Source organism: Coffea eugenioides, chromosome 5 (genome assembly GCF_003713205.1).
Source record: "Coffea eugenioides isolate CCC68of chromosome 5, Ceug_1.0, whole genome shotgun sequence".
NCBI lineage: Eukaryota > Viridiplantae > Streptophyta > Magnoliopsida > Gentianales > Rubiaceae > Coffea > Coffea eugenioides.
In genome coordinates this window covers 2,547,260-2,570,823 of record NC_040039.1, presented here as the reverse complement: position 1 = coordinate 2,570,823, position 23,564 = coordinate 2,547,260, and the positions used below count along the sequence as shown (strand labels likewise).

At 35.1% G+C, this 23,564-nt stretch overlaps 3 protein-coding genes across 4 annotated transcripts; 1 reads left to right on the top strand and 2 right to left on the bottom strand.

Annotated features, from left to right (window-relative positions):
* Positions 1–1,392: 1,392 nt before the first annotated feature.
* Positions 1,393–4,143, top strand: LOC113770494 (DNA-directed RNA polymerases I, II, and III subunit RPABC5). The gene is made up of 4 exons (XM_027314964.1): positions 1,393–1,478; positions 1,593–1,651; positions 3,425–3,519; positions 3,829–4,143. Exons 1-4 carry the CDS (start codon positions 1,443–1,445, stop codon positions 3,852–3,854), a joined length of 216 nt encoding a protein of 71 aa, XP_027170765.1. The 5' UTR covers positions 1,393–1,442; the 3' UTR covers positions 3,855–4,143.
* A 785-nt stretch (positions 4,144–4,928) lies between these two features.
* LOC113770492 (protein ROOT PRIMORDIUM DEFECTIVE 1) lies at positions 4,929–8,253 on the bottom strand. Of its 2 annotated transcripts, XM_027314961.1 has the most exons (3): positions 6,570–8,253; positions 5,949–6,055; positions 4,929–5,727 (listed from the first exon to the last, which is right to left on the bottom strand). In XM_027314961.1, the coding sequence occupies exon 1, from the start codon at positions 8,178–8,180 to the stop codon at positions 6,777–6,779; it is 1,404 nt and encodes a 467-aa protein (XP_027170762.1). In that variant the 5' UTR covers positions 8,181–8,253; the 3' UTR covers positions 4,929–5,727; positions 5,949–6,055; positions 6,570–6,776. The 2 variants fall into 2 exon arrangements, with proteins under 2 accessions (XP_027170762.1, XP_027170763.1); XM_027314962.1 differs by lacking the exon at positions 5,949–6,055.
* Positions 8,254–9,278: 1,025 nt separating this feature from the next.
* On the bottom strand, positions 9,279–16,843 carry LOC113770493 (membrane-associated progesterone-binding protein 4). The gene is made up of 8 exons (XM_027314963.1): positions 16,612–16,843; positions 16,431–16,507; positions 16,255–16,326; positions 15,963–16,000; positions 14,816–14,859; positions 14,354–14,400; positions 10,067–10,241; positions 9,279–9,657 (listed from the first exon to the last, which is right to left on the bottom strand). Exons 1-8 carry the CDS (start codon positions 16,723–16,725, stop codon positions 9,490–9,492), a joined length of 735 nt encoding a protein of 244 aa, XP_027170764.1. The 5' UTR covers positions 16,726–16,843; the 3' UTR covers positions 9,279–9,489.
* Between the last annotated feature and the right edge of the window lie 6,721 nt (positions 16,844–23,564).

The following is a 23,564-nucleotide window of genomic DNA, read 5'->3' as shown; positions in this document are numbered from 1 at the left end:
ATCATACAAACTTGGCAAAAAACCAAGGTTCCAAACAGGCCCATTATTTTTCATAATAATCTTAGAATGGTCTCTGAGTTTTTTCTATTATTGGCACAGGTTTAGCACACAAAAACAAAAACAGAAACAAAACAAAGAGATTGAGAGAAAGAGTGTGTGTCCACTTTAGCATTATCATGAACCCTGAATCTCTGTTTTGAAACTCGGACCGGACCGGCCGGTCGAACCGGTCGAACCGGGAACCGGCCAGGTAGCCGGTCCGAGTCATATTAAAAAACCGGAAATTTAAAACCCGGTCAAAGCCGGTCAAAAACTGGGTTTGACCGGGTTTGACCTGACAAAAACCGGTTTTTCCGGTTCAACAGTAATTTTTTTTAAAAAAAATTCAAACTTTTTAATATTATGTTTTGACCCCCTAAATTGTTAAAACTTATTGATATACCTCAAATATTTGATACTTTATAAATATTGTCCTAAAATTTGATGTTATTTTTCAATTAAATTCATAATTTTAATTATAAACTTGTTAATATTTATTAAATAATATAAATTGCTACTTGATTGTTCTAATTTCTTTGTATTTTCTTGTTAAATATATTTGAAACATCAAATATATATGGATATACCTTTATTAATATCAATATATTATTAGATATTATATATATAATATTTTAATTTTTAAATAATTTTTATTTATGACGTCATCCGGTTCGACCCCTATCGACCCCGGTCGAACCCATTGACCCCTGACCTCGGCCTAGTCGCTATCCGGTCCGGTTCTGAAAACATAGCCCTGAATTGCATACATTATATTAAGTTTTAAACTATCAAGTTAACCTTGACAAACACAAAATAGACGAAACCTTATTAATTATCTCACAGACACATTTACCAAGAAGCTATTACACTAAAATTTTCCCGAAAACACACACCAAAAAGAAAACAAAAAACAACCACCCAATAATGGAAGCCGAACAAAATACTATCACACTTTTGAAAAGAAAACAAAAAATTGAAAACTTTGACTAATAAGGGTTTATTTGGATAGTGAAATTATCCCAAATAATATTTCGCTTGCATCATAAACACATTTTCTAACCCACCTTTTTATATTTCCAATCACCTTTTTATTTCACATATATCACATCACAAAAAGTGCTACAGTAATTATTGCAAATAATATATCAAATAATACACTATCCAAACAAACCCAATTATACTAGTGTTGAAATGGAGCCAACGAGCCCAATAGGCAATAAGAATCTACCAGTATAGTTTGCTAAGCCTAGAGTTGTTATTAAATGTGGGCTTAATAATTTTGTAGCATAGCCCAACAAGGGTTTCAAGCCCACGTTGATGTCCAAAGATAAATATACCATCAACCCCACAGATTTTCCTCTTCCAAAACTCCTTCCATCCCTTTCCCTTGAGGACTAGAAAAGATGATCATTCCAGTGCGTTGCTTCACCTGTGGAAAGGTAATTTATTTCTTCAAATGCCAAAGATGCTTGATTGTTGTTTATTATCGAAAGCCCTTGAATCTTGAATTTGGATTAATTTTTTTGTGGGTTTTTCTTTTGGGTCTAATTAAGGTGATAGGGAATAAATGGGACACGTATCTTGACCTTCTTCAGGCTGACTACACCGAAGGGTAAGCAAAAATTTTCTTTCCCTGGCTTTTTTTTTTTTTTTTGTTAAAGATGGTATCTTGGAAGCTTTTCTGCTTCTGGGTTATCATTTTAATTCTGTTTAGCTGGTTGGATTACACTGTTAACGTTCTTAGTGATTTTGTGATGTATGTTTTTGGAGATGTTGCGTTATTCTGTAAGATATTGCTTAAAAAGAAGCTTTCATCCACCTGAATTTGAAGAAGAATTTTTATTTTTGCTATCTTTGTTATTGTTGTTTAGGTGCCTAAGCTTTGAATTTGATTCCAAGCGGGTTGAACACAAAAAATATTTTATTTTTATTTTTATGGGAGAGCTACTTCGGTCAAAAAGCTAGTGGAGTTTAAGTATTTATTGGTGTAGTTTATGGATGGGAATTGTTTATTCTTCATTCTTCATTCTGTTGTTGAGCAATCTCTAGCGTTTGTTTGATGGCATTACTGAATTTCAGTCCCAATATATCTGCAAAACAAGAAGAGTGGTGCATTAATTTACCATTGTTTTCCTTGTCTACATCCGTCTGGAGGAAAACCTGCTGACCGAGTAGCTCTTGACGTCTGCTGGCATTGTTGCAGTATGCCATAGATGCTTAAGATTGAGGATCATATTGTGTCATACTGCAGCCTTTTCATCTCCAATATTAGCTTGTGCAGTTGAGCTTCTATGCCCCATCTGTAAATCTTCTACTTCTTGTCTCAATTTAGGATTTTGTTAGAGCAAAAAAGAACAAGTGAATTAGTTTTCTGCTTCTTGATGAGTGTAGTTTTAGAGGTAAAAGAAGACTTCTACACAAAAGCAAGGAATGTTTGAGTACTATTGGCCTTTCAAGTCCATCTATCTCCTTTTATATTTCCCATCTCTTTCTATGCTTTACACTCATCTCTCCACTTCCATGGCTTCTCATTACAAGCCGCCATATTCATACACAAGTGGAACACATAATTGTTGGTCAAAGCATTAATTTCTTAGTGACCCGGGATGGAGTTGCCTGTTTGTGGCAACTGTGAATATTCCTCCTAGATGTGGATCAACAGGCCTTTCCTCATCCATTAACATAATGTCTCTCATCTTTCATGTAGAGTTGCCACTTGATGGCCTTTTTGAAGTAATCCTAAGATTTGAAGTCGCTCAATACACCCAGGGTTATCCAAACTTGCGTGCTTAACATTGTCTTGTACACCATCATTGTCAATTCGAACATTTAAAATGACAACAAACTGATTTATGAATCACTTGGAACTGTACAATGAATTGTCCCACTTCACCTGCACACTCAGCAACTGCTTCACTCAACTCAAAGCTATCCAAACTTGCCACCTTCCAAGTTCAAATTTTTCAAGCCTTCTGCCTCCCTGGGATTAACTTTTCTGTTATCATCTGTTGCAAATACAGAGTCTTTTGTTGCAGAAGATTTCGTGGGATTACATGTTAGTAGATAGCCTTTGGTATGCTTCATTGTTTGTTAGCATTGTATTTTTGACGTTGCTTTGTCACAAGAAATCACAAGTTCCATGTGCTGGACAACTAAGATTTGTTTCCCTAGGGTCTTCAGTTTCTTAAAATTCAAAAAATAATATCATCCATTGCATCCCTGAGAAGGGGAAATAAGCTTGAAATGGTATTGCTTAATCCTTGATCACGGACATTGCGAGGATTCTTTCATTTTGCTTCACAACTTCATTTTGTTTGAGCTTTTTAATTATCCAATTTTGGAGTTCTCAATTGTGAATTTCATGGGTGATATTTGCTGCTTTCAGAGATGCTCTTGATGCACTAGGTTTGGTTCGGTACTGCTGTCGGAGGATGTTGATGACTCATGTTGATCTTATTGAGAAGCTTCTTAACTACAACAGTAATCTCTCTCTCTCTCTCTGTACAACAAAGCACACATGCTTGTCTGTCTTTTTATTTTAATACAAGGTTCTGGGTAAAAGATAGGGAGCACTAAAGATGTAAATTTGTAATCAGCTCGTATGAGTTGATCGGCTACATTCTCTGTGCAAAACATGCTGTTGAGCTGGCAAAATTGAGCATTTCTGATCACATCTGTTCAAATTAAAACCCATTTGCGTGATGATTTCTTTATGGTGTTATCTGTTCTATGGGGAATTAAAAGGAAAATAATTCGAATTCTTAACCAAAATTACTTTGTTGTTGGCAGCTTTGGAGAAATCTGAGGGCAGTTGATCAGGGTTCTGGAGGATTCTTCTTAGGAGACAGTGTGGCATTTGTATGAAGTAAAAGAATTTACATGTAGCACAATCTATGTAATGTGTACTTGTCGTCCTTGCAGCTTACCATGTGATGAGTTGGTAATTTTGACTACTGCTGCCTAGCTTATGATTCTGATTTTGCTACTTGTGTCCCATCTTATAATGTTTTCTGTTACAGTTTGGTAAAAGATTTGGTATCTCGTAAGGGCTTAACATTCGTAATTATTCTCTCTCTCTCTTGCCCGTATAGGGATTTACATCAACAGAATTCATGTATGAAATGATGCTTGAGGGCAAACATGTTTAGGGAAGTTTCCTTAGCTAGCATTTGATATACATCATAATGAATGATAAACCACCTAATTCTGAAAGGTCCCTCCAACATAAGGATGGCAATGGGGGCAGGAGCCCGTGGGGGAGTAATGGGACGGGGGCGGAGATGGGGGGAATTTTTCTCTCCCCATTTTAATTTGATTGTCTCTTGTCCCATCCCTCGCTCTGTCCTCTGCTTCAATTTATTAATATAAATAAATATAATATATTATATTATATAATCTAATAATAATAAATTTAGAATATTTGGCAACTAAACATAACTTTTATTCCATTTCTATTTAAATTCTTAGTTGATATTCGGCACAAACATGTTATGCATTCTATGAGTATTCCCAAATGGTATCCATACAATCTAATTGAGTTTCTTAATTTTTTTTAGTGTTTTATGTCAACACTTTTCTTGTTTCATTTTTCTTTTTTCATTTTTTTCAACTCTGTATTTTATTTTATTTTTTGAATTCAATTTTGATATATTGAATAAAAACTTCTAGAAAAAAAAATCAAATTACCACCCACGGGGGAAGTGGGGTGGGGGCGGGGGGAAATTTTTGGCAAGAGGACGGAGGCGGGGGATGCAAGGGAACGGGGGAGGGATAATCCCCCCAAACCCGCCCCGTTGCCATTCCCACTCCAGCAAGGTAATATAATTTTGTAAAAATCAATTACGTAAATTGTAGAAGTGCAACAGCAGTTACCAAAAACGGTAGTGCAAGGTAGATATGTTTTTCACTGAAAAGTGATTGTATCTGCAGTTCATATGGGAAAAAAGATTTAGAAAACTAATCACACAGATAGTGACAGTTTCCAAAGTGGCTTGTGCTACTTCTAATAGAATAATGGACCTTGATGTTCTTAGCACCATCGAAGCACCCAAATGTGGTAATTGTACGGTGCATCCTCATCTGTGATGGTTGAACTTGCACTAATACAGCATGCGTTTAGCTTCCTGGCACCTCAAGGCACATTCTTTGAAGGTAAACCCTTTTATAGTCAGGAATTTGAGAACCACAGTTGAGAGCAATCAGCAATCACCAAAGCCGTAGACAAAACAGCATTCGTCACTCCCTTCTCTCACTGTCAAATCCTTAAAAACTTGTTGTGCCAAAAGGTCAAGTAATTTACCACTTCCAATATGCACTTCTTTGCAAAATTAACATATCCTCCTCAAACGGTTGACCTTTGATCCCGCCTGCTTAAGTTCTTTCTAGCATACGCGCAGCCCATACTCAAATTTTCCTAACCGTCCTGAAATTAGCCTTCAGTAGCCATATCAAGCTCGACCAATCTGAACAAATTCAGGATGCGATCTAGCCAACCAAATAAGTTTCAGAAAGCCAACACGACAGCCCCCATCAATGCCCTTAGCTTTCCAGTGACGTTAGTATAGGCAATAGTTTGACTCAACCTTCGGTAAAGCTTTTCCAGTGACACTACGATAGGCAATAGTTGATTTAACCTTCTGTAAAGTTAAAAACTAGCTCGTTCGCTGACAGCAACCCTGCCATTTTGTCCTGCAAAAATGATAATAAAAAGGTATACAAGCATGTCAAGTATTTACTTGCTAATGTTAAAGGAAAATGGACAAATAGATCAGACAATAGACAGAATACTTGGCACATACTAACATCTAAAATAAGAAAGGAAAGAGCAAGCAGAGTTAAAAATTATGAAACAGACAGGAATGGAGGGGAAATATGAAAGAGAAATGAGGACACAGAGAAAAAAGACTTACCTCGAGGCCTAAACACATGGAAAGTGACACAGAGTATAGAAAGAAAAGGAAGGACCATCCATCCAAAAGATTTTCAGCCACCAGAATGACCACCATCTTAGACATTTCTGGATAAATGAGTAAATGTTTCTGAATTAAGAACCATCAAATGCATTTAACCACAGTGATTCAGATGAATGGGATGGTAAAAACTTGAAGCTATCATTGGTCAAATATTTGAAAAGAGCAATTTCTAATCTTGAATATTCAACCCACTCTTCAATGCTCAATAGGAAGGAGGTGAAATTTTTATTTCATCTAGCAAGTGGATAACAATCATTAAATAGGAAGAAGGTCATCCAAATGGCAGAAGGTGTAAAGCTAAATACTGTGAAAAAATTTGTTTGCCATTCAGGAACCACGAACAAGAAGATTATATTCTGTGCACTGCTATTATTTTGTTCCCTTTCCAGGATTAAACACTGGAATTATGTCACTCTCACAAAAGCATGGGATCTTACAAAGTGAAAAATTACAAAGATCAAGACATGCTCAAGGAAAAAAAATGCATATAAAGTAGGATGCTAAAACATAAAAAGAGGTGTGGAATAAGCAAGGAAGGTCAAGTATAATGGCACCCACCACTGTCAGATAGATTCTTAGCAGCCGTCACGACATATGGCAAAGGGCAATTACCCTCACGTAAAATTATGGAGGAGAAGCCCCACTTGGCAATTGATTAGGTACAAACTCACATACTACATCCGACTTGCCTGTCAGTACCTGTCTTTCCAATTCATTTCCTTCTCTTGCTGCCTAATTAGCTCTTTGTTGACTACATCAGTGAAATCATTGGTGTCCGTTCTGATGACTGCAGTCTGCAAAATCTTCCAAAATTGGAATGACAAAATCACCATCTTTTGCCTCTCCTTGTCTCTCAATGCAACTTATGTCCTGTTCCTCATCACTGACTTTCCTTCTGCTCTCAGTGCAAATTACGTCCTGTCCCTGATTACTGACTTCCCATTCAGTCCTGAGTCGTCGGGTACAACGAGGTCCTAACAGAATAAGATCCAACATCTTCCTCCTCACATCGTATATTGGATTTGGCTCAACCAAGCATCCTTTACTATAAGCTTCCCTAAGGAAAACCATTTGAGTATCTCCTTTAGTAGACATGTAAAATATCCCCGGGTGCTTCAAAACAAGCTCACGTAAATTGACCTCAATCCCAAGATCCTTCCTAAAATGTACCAAATGTTGAACATCCACCATTTTCTCCACGGTCAAACACAATAACTCATGAATAATTGCCACAGCCCGCTTCTCATACCGCTCAACCCCACCACAAGTCCGCACCCGAACCACCTCCTTTTTCTCATATGGCTTCACATAATTAAGCCTTTGCCAGTTCCTTAGCTTATCCTTAAACCCAGCTTCTTTCTTAAACCCTGTAGGAAAATTCATCGGAAATGCATACTTAACCTCAAATTCACTCAACCACTTCTCCCTATACTCTTTCTCCCTCCACTTTTCAACCTCAGCCACACCTATGAACCTCTCATTTTCGTCACTATCATCAGGACCAGAATTGTAACTAATTCCCCTTACCAATTCAACAACCTCTAAATTTACCATCCTAAAAACATGATCATACTTCTGAATTATCGATTCACGAAAATCTTCAGGTAATCCCAATTCTTTCCTAGCCAATCTAAGAGCATGCAAATGAATACTGCCATTAACAGACATCATCAAAATCTTCTTTATTCTCATCACACTCTCAAATTCAAGTCCACGTATAACATCGTTCTCTTCCTTCAACAATTCCACAAATTCCTGCCTAAATTTAAAACACACATTTCTCAGAATCGGGTGAGTAAATACATCGAACACATGGGGGTATTTCCGGAGAAACGCTCCAACAGGGATTGTATCGAGGCCAACGTGCGGAGCCCACCTGGAGAGGAGCTGAAGGGAGACAAAGGGTCCCCGTTTTCGGGCTGAAACGAGACGGTGAAGGTTGAGGATGCGGCTGAGCCTGACAAAATGGGCTGTGAGAGGGTCCAATTTGGGGTCCCGAGTACGGGCATGGAGGCGGGTTTGGGCAGTGTTGGCGGGTTTTTTCTTCCACCGGGTCTGGATGATGGTGCGAGCAGAGGATGGAGAGTTGAATAGGGTGAAAGAAAGTGGGAAATGGTGATATCGGATTATGGTTGGGTTGTTGCAGGTCAAGTCTTGAAGGATTCTCATTGTGAGGGAGAGCTGTGGAATCCTGAAAGAGATGGGAAGTTGGCGGGAAGGTGGAGTTAGTTTTATCCGTTTGTCTAGCGTAGCAACTGACTCGGCAAAGAATCTTGTGTTTTTTTTTTTTTTAGCATTTCCTGTACTAACATTTATTAAATTGCTATTTATCCTTCATAAATATCTCATTTTAATTTCTTTTCTTATCGGTTTAAGTTCTAACACTACTAACGGAGTAAAATATAAAAGATTACAACCAACTACTCCTAAAGTAGTTGGCCACCAAGAGAGTTTTAAAACTTTACTTGGGTGTAGATTAAGGGATTAAATCTCCTTACCTACATTCTAAAAAAATCCAAGCTTTTCTGGAAATGTCGTCAACGGGTGTCCGTTGAGATTAATGGTGGTTCAGTCCCTTTCGAGTTGTCCTTGAACCTCTTTAGGTCCCCGTTTGAGTTGGTGGTGGTTCAGTCCCTTTCGGGTTGTTCTTGAACCTCTTCAGGTCCCTCCTCTCCTTAGTATAGAGTTGTGTAGATCTATCGTATCCGGCCAAAAAAAGAGCAAAATTTAACTAAAAAATGGGCTTTGAATGAATTTTCTGTTATTTTTTATTTTTCTATTATATATTGTTATTTAGTCTTTTATTTTTTGTATTCTACCTTGAAAGTAATTGTCGGAACTTAAAAGGATGAGAAAAAGATTTAAAATAGAATGTTTTATGAAAAATACATGACAATTTAATAGATATCAGGATAAGAAAAAGTGGGACAGAAGATCCTTTGTGCTAAATCAATCAAAGGAATCTTCAAAATAGAATGCTAGTCCATTTGAGAGCCTAGAATCCAAGAGCTGGAGAAACTGTTTTATTCTGTTTCTGGATTTCATTTTAGTAACTCCAGACAATGATGTTGAAACCCCAGCAAACAAAAGAGCAAATTGGCGACCCTATTACTACTGATAAATGTGAAACAAGCAACTCAGAATCTACTACTACTAGAGCTCAAATCTTCAAGATTTTTTTAAATATTGACGAAAACGAAATGACAATTTACACTTAAAAACTTGACGACAAGTATAAAAAATGTCAAGCCACCAGAACTCAGTTCGTTTACAACTTAGTCAAGAGCAGCAATTTCAACTCATTAATAAACCAAACCAATATGACAATGCCAAAAGCATCAACTGTAAAACAGGTACAAGAATATCCAGCAGAACAGCTCTCTCTCTCTCTCTCTCTCTTTGTTATGGGGACGTATTCCCCTTCTAAAACTACATTAAAGTACATGGCAAACATTTAAGGAATAGTAATTTACAGTTTCTATATCCTACACTTCTTTGCAAAAAAATCGCATCCTTCATAAACTTCTAATCCAGCCTGTTCAAGTTCATCTTCTTTGTAGCATGCGCAGCGCTTGCTCATTTTCCCAGTCAAAGCTATTTCTATTGGTCGCTGAACTAGCCTCGGGTAGCCATCATCACACCAAACCTGACAGGAATGATTGAAGCTAAGAATTAGCCGACAACATTAACCGTAGATGCCTGCATGACAGTTCAATACTCTTGCACTTAGTTTCATATCACACTACGCGTGAAATGAATATGCAACCTTTATTAGTACATAGTAGACACGTTAATCTGTTGAACTACAAAGCAAAGACCAACATTTCACTCTTGCCTTGATTTCTCATTTTATAATATTCCTATTTCCTTCATCAAAGATGGAAAGTTGTATCTCTATATGCTGGGTAAGATCTTATACTTGGTAACAGTACCCGCACTATCCATCACAGAAATGTAATCTATTTGGACATGAGATAAACTGACATATTCTTCTCTTTACCACTTTTTTCTTTAATTTGTAAACATATTACAAAACAAAAGAATGCAAAGCTCACCTCTGAACCCTCATCCTGACTCCACCGTGAATTGCAACTAGGCACTTTAGCTTCTTCATCCTTTTGTTTTTCCAATAACTGTGCTCCTCTAGCTGCCTTTGCTTCTACCCCTTTTAAGTACTTAGTAGGGTTGCCCTTGGAATCATAGTAGCGACCGTCCAACTTACCAACATATCTGGCAATGGTAAAGCAAAGGCTGATGAAATATGACGTAACAAGCTTCAAAGAAAAATACTGGATATCAAAAAGCTAGTGTGTGTCTTTAAGCCAAAAACCCAGAGATGGCAATAAGCTGGAAATGTCTAGCATTGCAGAACTCCACAATTACGAATGTTATCAAATACAAGGATCTGAACATTTTGAACCATATGATCCTATGCTTCTTGAAATTTCATTAACAGGAAGAAACTTGGGTAGATTGGGCAACTGAACATAGCATTACTTACCAATACCTGCTGGAACAAGTCCAGAACTAACAAATGTTGTCTCTTTCTCAAAACCCATAACCAGAAGATGGACCATCAAACTATTCTGATTCAGAAGACAAATTGATTTGAAAAGTTTTACCACATTGAAGACCAGGTAACTACATAGATGCTAAATGCTTCATGTTTGCATATATGGCAGAATTGAGCCCACCCCGTTTGGCAAATGAGTTTTTTGGGTGTTTGTCTAAAACTGTATTGTAGCCTACTGTAGAAGTTGTAGGAAAATTTTTGAAGCGTGTAAATTTTTGGATATTTTGAAATGTATAGTTTAAAAACTTTAAGAATTATTTTGAGGTTACTGTAGCTAAAGTTGTTAAAAAACTTGTAGCACAAGAACTTGGCCAAAAACTTGTTTGCCAAACTTGTTTACTGTAGGAGTTGGTTACTGATTTTGTTCTTCCACTTCTGAAGTCCATAATTTTCTTGAATTCACATTTCTATCAAACACTTTTTAACTATTCAATTTTATGTTATTGTTGTTTACCTTTCTCTCAGGCTTTGGCTAGACATCTAATCCTACTCTTTTACTTTTTAACAGTAATCCTTACTCCTTGTAGTAACTAAAGTATTGAACGGTATTCTTTCATCCTATCTAATTGTTTAGTTACTTTTATGTAGTTACCTTAGCACAAAAATGCCATACTTGTTATAGCACACATCCACCTTAACATCCTGATAAACAATCATCTTTAAGTTGTTATTGAGGTAACAGACTACCCTTTACAGCATGCAAAAATGGTCTTACTGCTATACAATAGAAACTTCAATTTTATGAACACATGAATGATGCCTGAGATACTAAATCCTTTGAAGCACCTACCAGCTGGATTAACATGCTTCCCTGAATCATAGTTTACATAACAGTCCCAATCCAATCTAACCATTATATTTTTACTAAAGGTGCATTGCAGCATTCAGTCCAACTTTGATGAATACCATGCTTTTAGCACTTCTCTCCAAAGGTTTCATCTAAAATCAAGAGTTACCTTAGCTTTATATATAAAGGAAACTAAAAGGATGCATACCATTATCAAAAATATCTTACTCTAAATGCAACAAGTCAATTTAAAGATCCTGATGAGGGAATGACTAATTTCACCTTAAACATCATCACTATGATGGTGCATTCATCAAGCATTTTTTTTAGTATTATCTGGAATGATAGTACTCTCTAAATGCTTTTCTCTGAAAAAGAACTCTCCTTAGTCTACCTTGAAGAAAGAGCAACAATATTCTCTTTCAGATGAATTAACAGAACAAACAGCATAGGTAGGAACACAGACCACTACATCTTTTTGTGCATGAGATAAGATGTTTAAATGGACTGAATATTTTAAATAACAAATTTTCTGTCCAAGGAAATTGGAAACAATTCTTGGAAAGACATCCAAATTTTTTACAAAGGGAGAAGGGAGAGCAAAGTTTCTAATATCAGTCATGGATTCTCAATATTGTTCACTTCCTGTCTATTCTGATTCCTCTAGATGGTCCTCATAAATGATGCATGGACTATAAACTATATATTCCTGCACTCGGCTTGACTTTTAAGCTCCCAGCCATTGAGTAGGCTCTCATAGTTATTAGAGGAAAAAACCTGGGGAGCCCTTAAACTATTATCGTTGTCAACTTTTGACCCCTCATCTAAAATTTGTTTCCGATTGATCCTTAAACAATTAAAAATGCATACTTTGAAGACTTCCGATGACTTTGAGCACAAATCTGACCGGAATCAAAGGGCATTTTTGTCTGTTCATGTTTTGCAGATTTGTGCTTAAATTCATCGGAAATTGCAGAAGAATCAGGGATGGAAGACAGCTTCCTTTTGGAAGGATAAATGGCTCGAAGATGCTCCTTTGGCTTCCTGTGTGGTCCGTTCTTTGGATCAAGCGGAACTGGGGAAAAGCATTCACGACTACTGGCTTCAGACCAATGACTGGGACTGGGGGTGCTACGGCAATATTTGCCAGACGCAATCCTGTCGAAGCCTAGCGGCATTTTGGCCTTAGGCCACAGCGAAACTCAAGACAAACTTCTGTGGAAGCACTCGTCTAAAGGGGAGTTTTCCATTAACTCAGTCTACTCTCAGCTTCTGCAAGGAGCGGGGTTTGCTGTGGACAAAGGTTGGAAAGCATTTTGGAGATTCAAAGGACCAACACGTGCCTCCTTTACCCTGTGGCTGGTGCGGCATAACCGCCTCAAGACGGATGGTTTGCTGTTCACGCGCAATGTGCATAAGGATGGGGTTTGTGTAGTGATAAGTTTGATAGTGTGCTCATCATCTTGCCGGTCAGACTCATCAACCCACATCTTCCCTTTGCTTTGGCTTCCTCCTCCTGCAGAGCTGCAACTCGCCATGGTGCTGTAATAGCTGCCACTTCCCGTTGAACTTCCACCCCCACCTGAATAGCTACTTTCCTGGACTTGCACTCGTGCTGCTGCTGCTGATGGCTGCTGTAGTTTTGGATGGTTTCTTTTCATCTTCAGTTCTCCTTTAATTCCGGTCAGATTTGTGCTTAAAGTCATCGGAAGTCCTCAAAGTATGCATTTTTAATTGTTTAAGGATCAATCGGAAACAAATTTTAGATGAGGGGCCAAAAGTTGACAATGACAATAGTTTAAGGGCTCTCCAGATTTTTTCCTCTAGTTATTATATCCCAAGCAGAATAAACACCAAATTTTGACAATAAGCTGCCATCTTAGAGTTACGTGGTACTATGTGCTTCCCCTGTCTTATTACACATAATAAAATATCAAAAAGTTATATTTTATTCCACTATCTATTTTAGTAATCTGGCTATCCCTCGCTGCATTCCATGTAAAATGATCAATTCCTCTGGGAGTTTTGGTGGTCCATATAGGTTTCTGACAGAAATTCCTCATATCTAGTAAGAGGACATCTTAGTTACCAACTATCTCTAATGTCCTTAGTCCTATGAACCTAAACTTTTCAAATAGGAGTTATCAACAATCCTAGTGAGACAGCCAATTTTTTTCTAAATCCATATTCACAATCTTCGAGTCCTTAATTCTTACTTTTTTAACTCAGAATCATTTTTCACTCCTCAGGATATAGAAAAAGCGTGCTGTCAGGGCAAACATGTTGAAATAAGTATTTTCTATCATTTCAAACCTTTTTCCGAATTTGGTTTTTTTTTTTTGGGTGGGGGGAGCGGGGGGGATCATGACTGGCAGTACACAGACAGATTAGGTATGTATGACTGGAAATAGTTGGCTGAACTGATTTTGCAAACAATGCTAGGGACCCTCCAAGAAATTGCAGGTGAACTTTTCTAGTACACTTGGCTCAATCAAGTAACAAGCTTGAAAAGATTTACAGAAAGGCTAATACTTTTAGAATATCTTATCTTATTCGAACACGAAAGGGAAAAAGAATCTTGGTTTGCAGATGGGAGAGATTCATGGTTGATTAGGGGATGAGAAGAATCATACAAAATATGTTGCACGCACGACCACAGTATGAGAAGCAGCGTTAGATGTCTGGTACTAATGTACGAAAAGACAGTAGATTATTGCAGTTGCAATGAACTTTCGCTTAAAGCAGAATTCAGATCTTTTTTACCAGATGTTTTACTATATAACTGTGTCATTTTTATGGAGCCCCAAATCCTATATCTACTGAGAACATCTCTTCCCTGAAGCCCTCGTCAAGTTTAGACAAGGGAAAGCTATACCAAATTATGAAAGGAAAGGCTCATTGAAGGGAGGGAGATGCACCAAGGGGAGATAGTATTTCCTGCCAAAATGTAAATTTAAAAGTGCATTGATATGCATTACTTACATGTAAGTTTTGAAATAGAAATCACGCCAGTCAACAACACTTTTAACCTACAAAAATGAAAATGCAAGATAACCATCAAGCTCATCTACAGTGATTAGTAGAGGAAACTCCATTATATTCATAGATGTCATCAGATCAAGCTGTGCAGACAACTGCAACTAGTACAAGTATAGCGACTTCATTGTTATGCAAAATAGTTGTTAAAAGGTCAGCAGATGGACTGCATAGGAGATAAGTTCATAAAGATTAACACAACCAAAAGAAAACCAACTCACAAGACCAATAGCCAACTTCATTGAAATTATAACCAATTAAGAAAGATATAACTTAATCAATGACTCTTGGTTTTGAAAAAGATATAGTTCTGTAAAGCTATTGACACACAAATAGATAATATGTAGACATAGCAATCACAATAACAGCACAAAAAGAGAAAAGTGCAAAAAAAGTACACTGGATTACCTCAGGACTGGATAGACCCTGCAGTGAATCAGTAAGTCCATCCCCTGAGCATAAATAATAGGTAATTCACATAAAGGAAAAGAAGCGCACAAGTAACTCAAGCAATAATCAACAAGAAATAAAAACTGGAATTGAGCATAGGAAAGATAAGAATTTCACACCCAAAATTCAGTGGTAGTGATGCAATGGAAAATGGATGCCATTGCAGACCACCCAAATTCCTGCAATTTTGGTGGCAACAGGTGTGCACTAATTTTGCCTAAAGAAACATCACATCAATTTTTTTGGCCAAAATAAGTTGGAAAGTTATAGCATATGCATGCAACCATGCTGGATATATACAAAATGAACTTTGGAATACAGTGTTCTACAGGTGTCACACACATTAGTAACTTCAATAAATACCCATCCTGGTTACTCCTCCAGTACTATTCAAGAATCTATATTCAAATATTTGATGAGAAAAAGATGATGTATAGGAAAGAAATAGGACTAATTTGCCATAATGACAGCCTTGGACTAACGTAGCAATTCTGTTAATGTGGTCAGATCATTGTAATCAACAAATTCCTTTTCATAATTATTAAACACACTTACATATAGACAGAATGAACTAAAACTTTTTCAAGACTATCGAGGATGATTGAAACAAAATGTGTAACCATCCTCTAGAGTATAAACAACAAACATAACAACAAAAGCATTTTGCTTTTGAAGTTTTATGGACACGAAAGAACAACATCACTACTCCAAACTGATCTCTGCAATGAGAATTTAATCATAAGAATTTGACTTATGTCTCCGAAAAGTAAAATAATATGAGAAAAGTCAAGCTCAATTGAAAACAATGCCCTTTGTAAATGCCTTATGTGCAACTCCAACCTCCATTCCCTAAGTCATTTACATTTCTGGGTTAAATTCTAACTCATACAGATTGTAAATTTAGACTCAGAATTCATTGCAGAACTCCAGTATCTTACCAAGTAGCAGATCAAATGAATGCCAAAATTTGTTTCGCCTAACTCACCACATCAATAACCTAGCGGCTAAATTTCCACGACCACTGTTCAAATCAAAGGCCTTCTCAACTTACAAACGTGTACACCTCAGAGCAACAAAGTTATTAAATTGTTACTTAACTATATACCTGTAAAATTTCCCGAAACAAATGCCCTAGAAGCATCCCTACATAAAAGAATTTTCAGAGCGAAAGGTCTTAGTACACAGACCAAGAACAGTAGCAAAGCGAATTCAAACATATTAAAAATGTCATATGCATCAATCTCATACAGCTTCTACACTTGAATATTTTGAACAGATTGACTACTGGAGCCAAAATATGCAATTGGATAATACAGTAACAATTTGAAAAACTACTAATTCAACATAGAAAATTATAAAATCAAGAATATGAAACACAAAATGTAAAATAAATATACCTTCCAGCAAAATGATTGTAACCCCCTCCAGCACCGTAATGACTCTTTCCTTTTGTCACATCGAACACTGACCTGATTTTGATTAATTCACAACAAAACCAACCATAAAAAACTCAACAAAACACAAGAACTAATAGAAATTTGATCAACCGGAAAAAAGGAGATTAATTAATTACCCAACAATGGCAAGGTATATGGGCAGCTGAGGATCAGAGCCATTGTAAAAAGACAGCTCTTCTGCACTGAATAGTCTCTGCACAAGAAATCAACATCAAGACAGCATTTTTATGCATCTTTTTGAACAAAAAACTGATCAAACCCAAAACAAAAAGTAACAAAAACCCAGAAATTCTTTACAGGTTGTAATGGTGGTGGGCTGCCAATCAATGAGCTAAGCGGAAAAATCTTGAAGAAGAGAAAAGATATGAGAGCAATGACAAGTGGGATCCCCAGAAAAGGGGACCAACGCATTTTGCTATATATATAATCTTTTGGGTTCAAGGGAAATTGAAGATTCTGGCGGAGCAAAATCAGTAGGAATAGGTGGTACTCAATCTGGTGGTCTTCGCCGATAGCCGGCAGCAGCTGAGGTTCCCCAACTAAAATAAGGGAAACTTTTGTACAAGGAAAAATTTGTCAATACAGCAACTAAACTATTTAATTTAATTTAATTTAATCCCACTTGATTTTCACGTCACAGAAGTGGTGTAATAGTCATTTTGTTAAAATCTGCCCACGGTTAATGTGCCAATTCATGGAAACTTCATTGCATAACTTACAAATGGTATAAAATTAGGAAATGTATTGTAGTAGTAGGAGAAAGAAAAAGAAAAGAGAAATGCAAAATAGCAACAAGAGAAATGTTATTGACACTCCCTTATTTATTTGTTTGTGACTTTTTACTATCTTATTTTGTCCATAAAATACATCTTATCACGTGAAAAATACAAACGATAGTTTTGAAATTTAATAGTGATGGTCTAAATCTTTTGTTATTTCGACCTTTTAGATGTACATATTCCTTCAAGAGATGATTGGGACGTGGAGTAGAGGGTCTTTGTGATACAATTAATAATTCACTTCATTTTTAATTAAGTTTTGCTCTAACTTCTTTTGGTATTATTACTTCCTCGATAACTCAATACATGTACTCCTTACCTGTATACTCATTCATAGCACAAAAAATTTTACTATTCAAACTGCATTATATACTCATCGCCAATATATTACAAGATGCGTCGTAACAGGTGATTTTGTCCATGGAATATATTTTTCATTAGAGATTACAATCGAGAACAAAATGAAAAGAATGTATTGGCAAGAATGTTTGACCATAAAGAAACTATTATATCTCATTAATGATGTTATGCTTGCCTTTGGCACCTTGGAGAGAAGCAAATCCTAATCGAACTCATGGTAAAATTTCATATGGGTTCAATGCATTTTTATCTTCAATGAGCTGACCGGCATTCAATGCGGGGTCGAAATCTTTGGTTGCCAGGTTGGTTAAATGCTGTTAATGAAATACTCCATCTGTCCCACTTTGATAGTTCCATTTCTTTTTTCACACCGTTTAAGAAAAAGTAGTTAACTTTGTTGGAAAAATAAATTTAGATTGTTATTTTACTAAAATAACCTCACATTAAATAGAGTACAATTTTATGGGAACTTGAATTGATGGTAAAAAAAGAATCAACTCTTATTAAATGGGGTAGGTTTATAGTAACAACAACTTACATTGAATAAGGGCATTTTAGAAAAATTAAAATACAACTACATTCTTCAATTGGAAAGTGGACTACAATTTGGGACAGACGAAAAAGGAAAACGGGACTATCAAAGTGGGACGGAGGGAGTAGTAATTCATTGTTCTTAACAATAGCTCCTGCAAACGTTTTGATTCATCTTGCTATTGTTTTGGGTTTACATACAACTATATTGATCCTAATAAAACTTACTTTATGGGATGGAGGGAGCACAAGATTAGATACCTCTTGAGTCATAAACAAAGTAAATTAAAATTTGATTTAGAGGATGTAAACTTCTTAAAGAGAGAGAAATAATTACTTTAGAAAGAAAGAGATTATGATTCTAACATGAGATCGATTAGTTAGACCATAAGATTGGTAAGTCCAAGTACCCAATCTACCCATTAAGAGAAAGTAGAATGAGAAAATTACTTGAACTTTGATATTGAAAATTATTGATAATTCCTAAATATCAATTCTTTCTAACCTTTTTTTAAAAAAAAAAAAAAAATTTCCCGTGTCCCTTTGTTTTAGACACACATACCTCATATGTTTTGGATACATAGTTAGTTTGTTAAACCTTTAAGGGATAAAGAGTATAAATTTAGATATTTATTGCATTTATAACTCTCAAAATTACAAATTTCTCTCAGATGCTACCAGAATTCTATACTCAAATAATTAATTGCATGGCTAACTTATTAAAAGAATTACTACTAATGAAACTGTGGATATGAATTCATCATCACTTATAATTGTATTAACTTTTCATATCAACCATCCTCTGACATAGATCTGACTTGTCTTTGCTACTTAATTGGAACCTATTTTTCTTCTAATTTATCAAGTAAAATCTACATATCATAACATCTAACAAAGCAGAATCACAGAAGATTTTGTAGATGTAAACTTCAAAACCTTTTAGCAAATAGTTCTTGCAATAGTTGCACCTCTATTGAAATTCACCAAGTTTTAGTGGATTATTTTCCTTTTCTCTTATATAAACTTTTGCTTTATTCTATGGTTGTGGTTACTGTTGTAGTAACTTGGTTAACCAGAAAAGTTCTATACACGTTTAAATTTAAACTTAAAAATTAAATATTGTTAATTACTAACGTCGAATAATAATATTCTTCCCTAATTTTTGGGGTATTGCTCAATGCAGCCCTTGTTCTTTTACCACTTACTCATATAATTCCCTATTGTGGTAAGAAGTAATAGGTATAAGACATATATTTAAAGGAAAATAAGAAAAACTTATGGAATAGCCACGTAAATTCTTGAACTGTTTTTAAGAAAAACTTTTATCATTGATACTATCCTTAGCACTGTTTTTAATTCTTGAACATCAATATAAATTTGAAAAATGCTAAACATAAGCAATCAAAGGTTAAGTGTAGGTTTATTGATTTTGAAATGGATTTCAGTGAATTGAGTACGAAAAATTAAAGAAATGTATGACTTTAGGTCTATGTTGAATCTCAGGAAGGATTATAATGGATGCCTTAATGGACTTTCATTAATCAATTCCAAAAGAATTATTGCTAATTCTCAATTGAGAGTTCTCCACAAATTTGAAAATATTTTCTTATCCTAACAATTTTTATCATTGTTCAAGATTTTTCAGTTTAATAACTTTATTCTTATGATACTGTTAATTAAAAAATTTTATAGGTAATTTCTTGTTGCATTTTGCACACGTAAGGGAGTTGGTGCCTGTGGGTAGAGATTTATTTCTACAAGTTGTTTATGAGAATGTATATTATGCAACTGGTGACATTGATAACTAGTGTTTGTTGTAGAATGATTTTTGTTCATGCTAACTCATCTTTAATTATTTTTGTAACCAACCACCAATGGGATTAGGGCCTCTTATTTTTTTTTGCTGATTCATTGGGAGTTAGCTGGGAAAGACCCAATTAACCAGAAAATGTAAATATACTATTATAGTTCTTATTTCTACCCAAAAAAAATAGATTACCCAAATATGATTGGATAATCAAGTAGCACACAATGCACTAAACAAGTAAAACCGTTATTTTTAAATGACTAATTGGGGTCTGTTTGATAACATAAAAAAGTGCTGAAGCTAAACATTTTCAGACATTCAGATGTTTTGAATGTTTGACAAGTGAAAATCCATCTGCTGAACTTATGTATATTTTTTTCAGCATAAGAATCCTAACTGAATACTTAATTCTGATAAGAATCAATAGAATTGCTTTAACTATGTTATTTTATCTACCAAATCTACCCTTGTTTGTTAATTATATTCAAAATTGTTATCTAATTAAACAACCTGATATTTTCTATTTAACGATTTTCTGTTTCTCTTTTCTCCCTTTTTAATGACTTTTACTTCTTCTCCATACTCCTCATATAATATATTTCATCTTTTATATTAGTTTGATTTAAAAATAAATATTGTCATTTTCATACCTAACAATTTTAAGCTAATTAAATTGTAGGTTCTATTTCTTTTTTGAATGAAAAGATATAAAGGCAAAATTACCAAATTAAAATTATTAAGCATTCAATTATAAATATTTATCAAACAGTATAAATAGGTCTAGCATTAAAATTCAGATATTCATATATTTATTTTCAGTGCTTAAAATTCAACAATTAATTGTTTCAGTATTTAGATTTCAGAATTCAGATTCAATTTTATCAAACGAAACCTAAGGACTTCTGAATCTAGCAGTTGAAAACCGCATGAATTGTGCAAGGCAAAGTAATTCTAAATTTGTATAAGTAAATCACAATTAATTTAGAGGATGTAAAGTTGTTAAAACAGAGAGAAATTAATAACTAATAACAATTTTATTGTAAAGAGGGAGACTGTGATTCTGACATTTGATCAATTAGTTAGTTGACAAGATTGGTAAAAGCCCAGTACCCAATCTACTCATTAAGAGAAAGGACAATGGCAACACATACATTTTGATTTTGAAGATTACATATAATTCTCAACTATCAATTCATCTTTATTGATCATTATTCCATTTCCTATATCCTTAAAATTTTAGGTATATCCACATCCTATTTCTTATATAATTATGTGGTTTTCCTAAAATCTCAGGAGATAAAAAGAAAATCAATTTAGATATTTGTTTATTTATGTAGCCTCAAAGTCACAATATCCGTGATGCTACCAAATTTTTATGAGAAAATAATTATTTGCATGTTCTACTTTTACGCACAAATATATCATATGCACAAGCAGCGGACATGCATAATCTTTGGGTAGATAATTTTTATTTTAGTTTTAAAAGGCAAGGATAACACATGCGCACATACTAGCACGTTCGCACGCGCACGCACACGCACACATACACATATATGCGTGTGCATGTGTGTATATAGGGTATATATATGCATATATAACATATATGTATATATCTCTATTTGTATAAAATATATGTATATATACCGATATACACACACACACACATACATACATACATACATATATATATATATGCTAGTTTTTTTTTAGTTTTTTCAATTAAAATTTTGTTTTTATTAAAAAAATCACAAGCAAATTCATATGGACGGGGAATATCCTACTCGCAGCTAATGCAAATTTTAAAAGTAAGCGAAAAGTACTTACTCGCTTACATATAGAAAACAGCTCTTTTAGACTATTAATGTAATCAATTAAATTCAACGTCTGTTCTTCTTCTTCATGCCAACATGAAAAATCACAGGACATTTCTTCCGACTTCCACCACCTGATTGCACTGATTTATTCTCTGTAACCACTTACTTTTCCCTCGCCTTACTCCTAGTGTTATAACGTGATTACCCCGAAATATACTGTGCAACTTAACAAATCTACCTGATATATATATATATATATATATATGCTACTTAAATCTTTCCAAATTCCAATGTTTAAATTCGTTTAGAAATTTGGAGAAATTAAAATCAAAACTATAGAATTGCGTACCTTATCGAGCAAACTTGTATTAAAACTCTCTCCGTAAGAAGAGCTCAATCTATTTGACAGATATACTGACTCAAGTGACAATTTTTTTATTTATAAATTCAAATCTCTATTTTGCCTTGGCCAAAATCCTTCAATTTACTGTAGAAATTCAGCAAGTGCAGCATAATCAAATTTCTAAACATTTTAATGCAAGAAACTTTAGTAACAAAAAAAAAGACTTAGAAAACCCACCTGAAGTAGAACCAACCCAATAGGTTCGAAGAAACATACTGAACTGCTGACTAGTTCAATTAAAATACCACGACACAGAGGCAGGAAATGAAGAGAAACCAAAGGACGAAGGAAGAAAGTTAATGATTCGGATAGGATTAGTAATGGTAGGGAGAAAAATCTCGAGAGAACCCATCAAAGAGACTCGATGTATAAGTTAGGAATCCAACTTGATCCAAAAGTTTAAACTATTAGGTTTCCTCTTCTTACTTATATTTTAACTGCTCTTTCTCCATCTCTTACTCATGGACATAACAATCTCCTCCTTCATAAGTAACTCCTCATATTGAACCCAAGTTTACAACCTCTTCTTTAAATTCATTTTAATACTCAACGCAAACTCACCTTAATACCTAAGGTCACAATCATAGACCCACTTTTCTACTTGATTTCGGACCCCTGTCAATCCTTAACTCCTTTGTCTAACACCAATCGAATCCCCTACCAAACTCATAGTGCACCTGATCGAATACCAACCACTCTCTATGGTATTTCAGTCTACCACCAAAAAGAGAATTTTCATCGATCCAACTCTAAAAAAAATCAACGTGCCAATGCATGTGTAGCCCAGACTTGTAATTAGAATTTCAGTCCACCACCAAAAAGAGAATTTTCATCGGTCCAACTCTAAGAAGAATCCACGTGCCAATAGTCCACCACCAATGAGAGAATTTTCACCGATGCCAACGAGTAGTCTAGACTCGTAATCAAAAGCTCTGATACCACCTGTTAAGGAGAAAAATCTTGAGAGAGTCTATCAAAGAAACCCAATATGTAAGTTGGGAACTCAACATTGACCGAAAAATTTAAGTTGTTAGATCTCGGGTCCTTATTTATATATTAACCGTTTTTTCTCTATCTTTCAAACCAATGCAGGACCTAATTCCTTGTTCAAGAACTTAACAATTTCATTTAGGAAGGTTTTTTTTTTTTATGGAAGTAACTAGCTTTCTAATTATTTAGTTACTTGATATAGTAACCAAATAATTTTCTATTTGTATGAATTCAGAAATTATGAGTTATTTCCTATTCTGTAGGTTAGGACTTAGCAATTTTTCCCATTATTATTTGGGTGTTGACCAACTAATTTAGCTTATTAATAGGTGTGAATTGGCATACTATAAAGTAGCGCAAAAGGGGTGACACTAGCTTTATACATGGAGTGAGAGAAATTATACAAAGGTTGGATTTGAATTTAAGTTATATTCTTGTATTTCTCTCATAATAAAGAATGAACGTAGACTTGATGATGAAGTCGAATCATATTAAATCTTGTGTGTCATCTATATTTCGTGCTAATGACTTATTTGTCATTAAATTATTGTATATTTGATATTTCA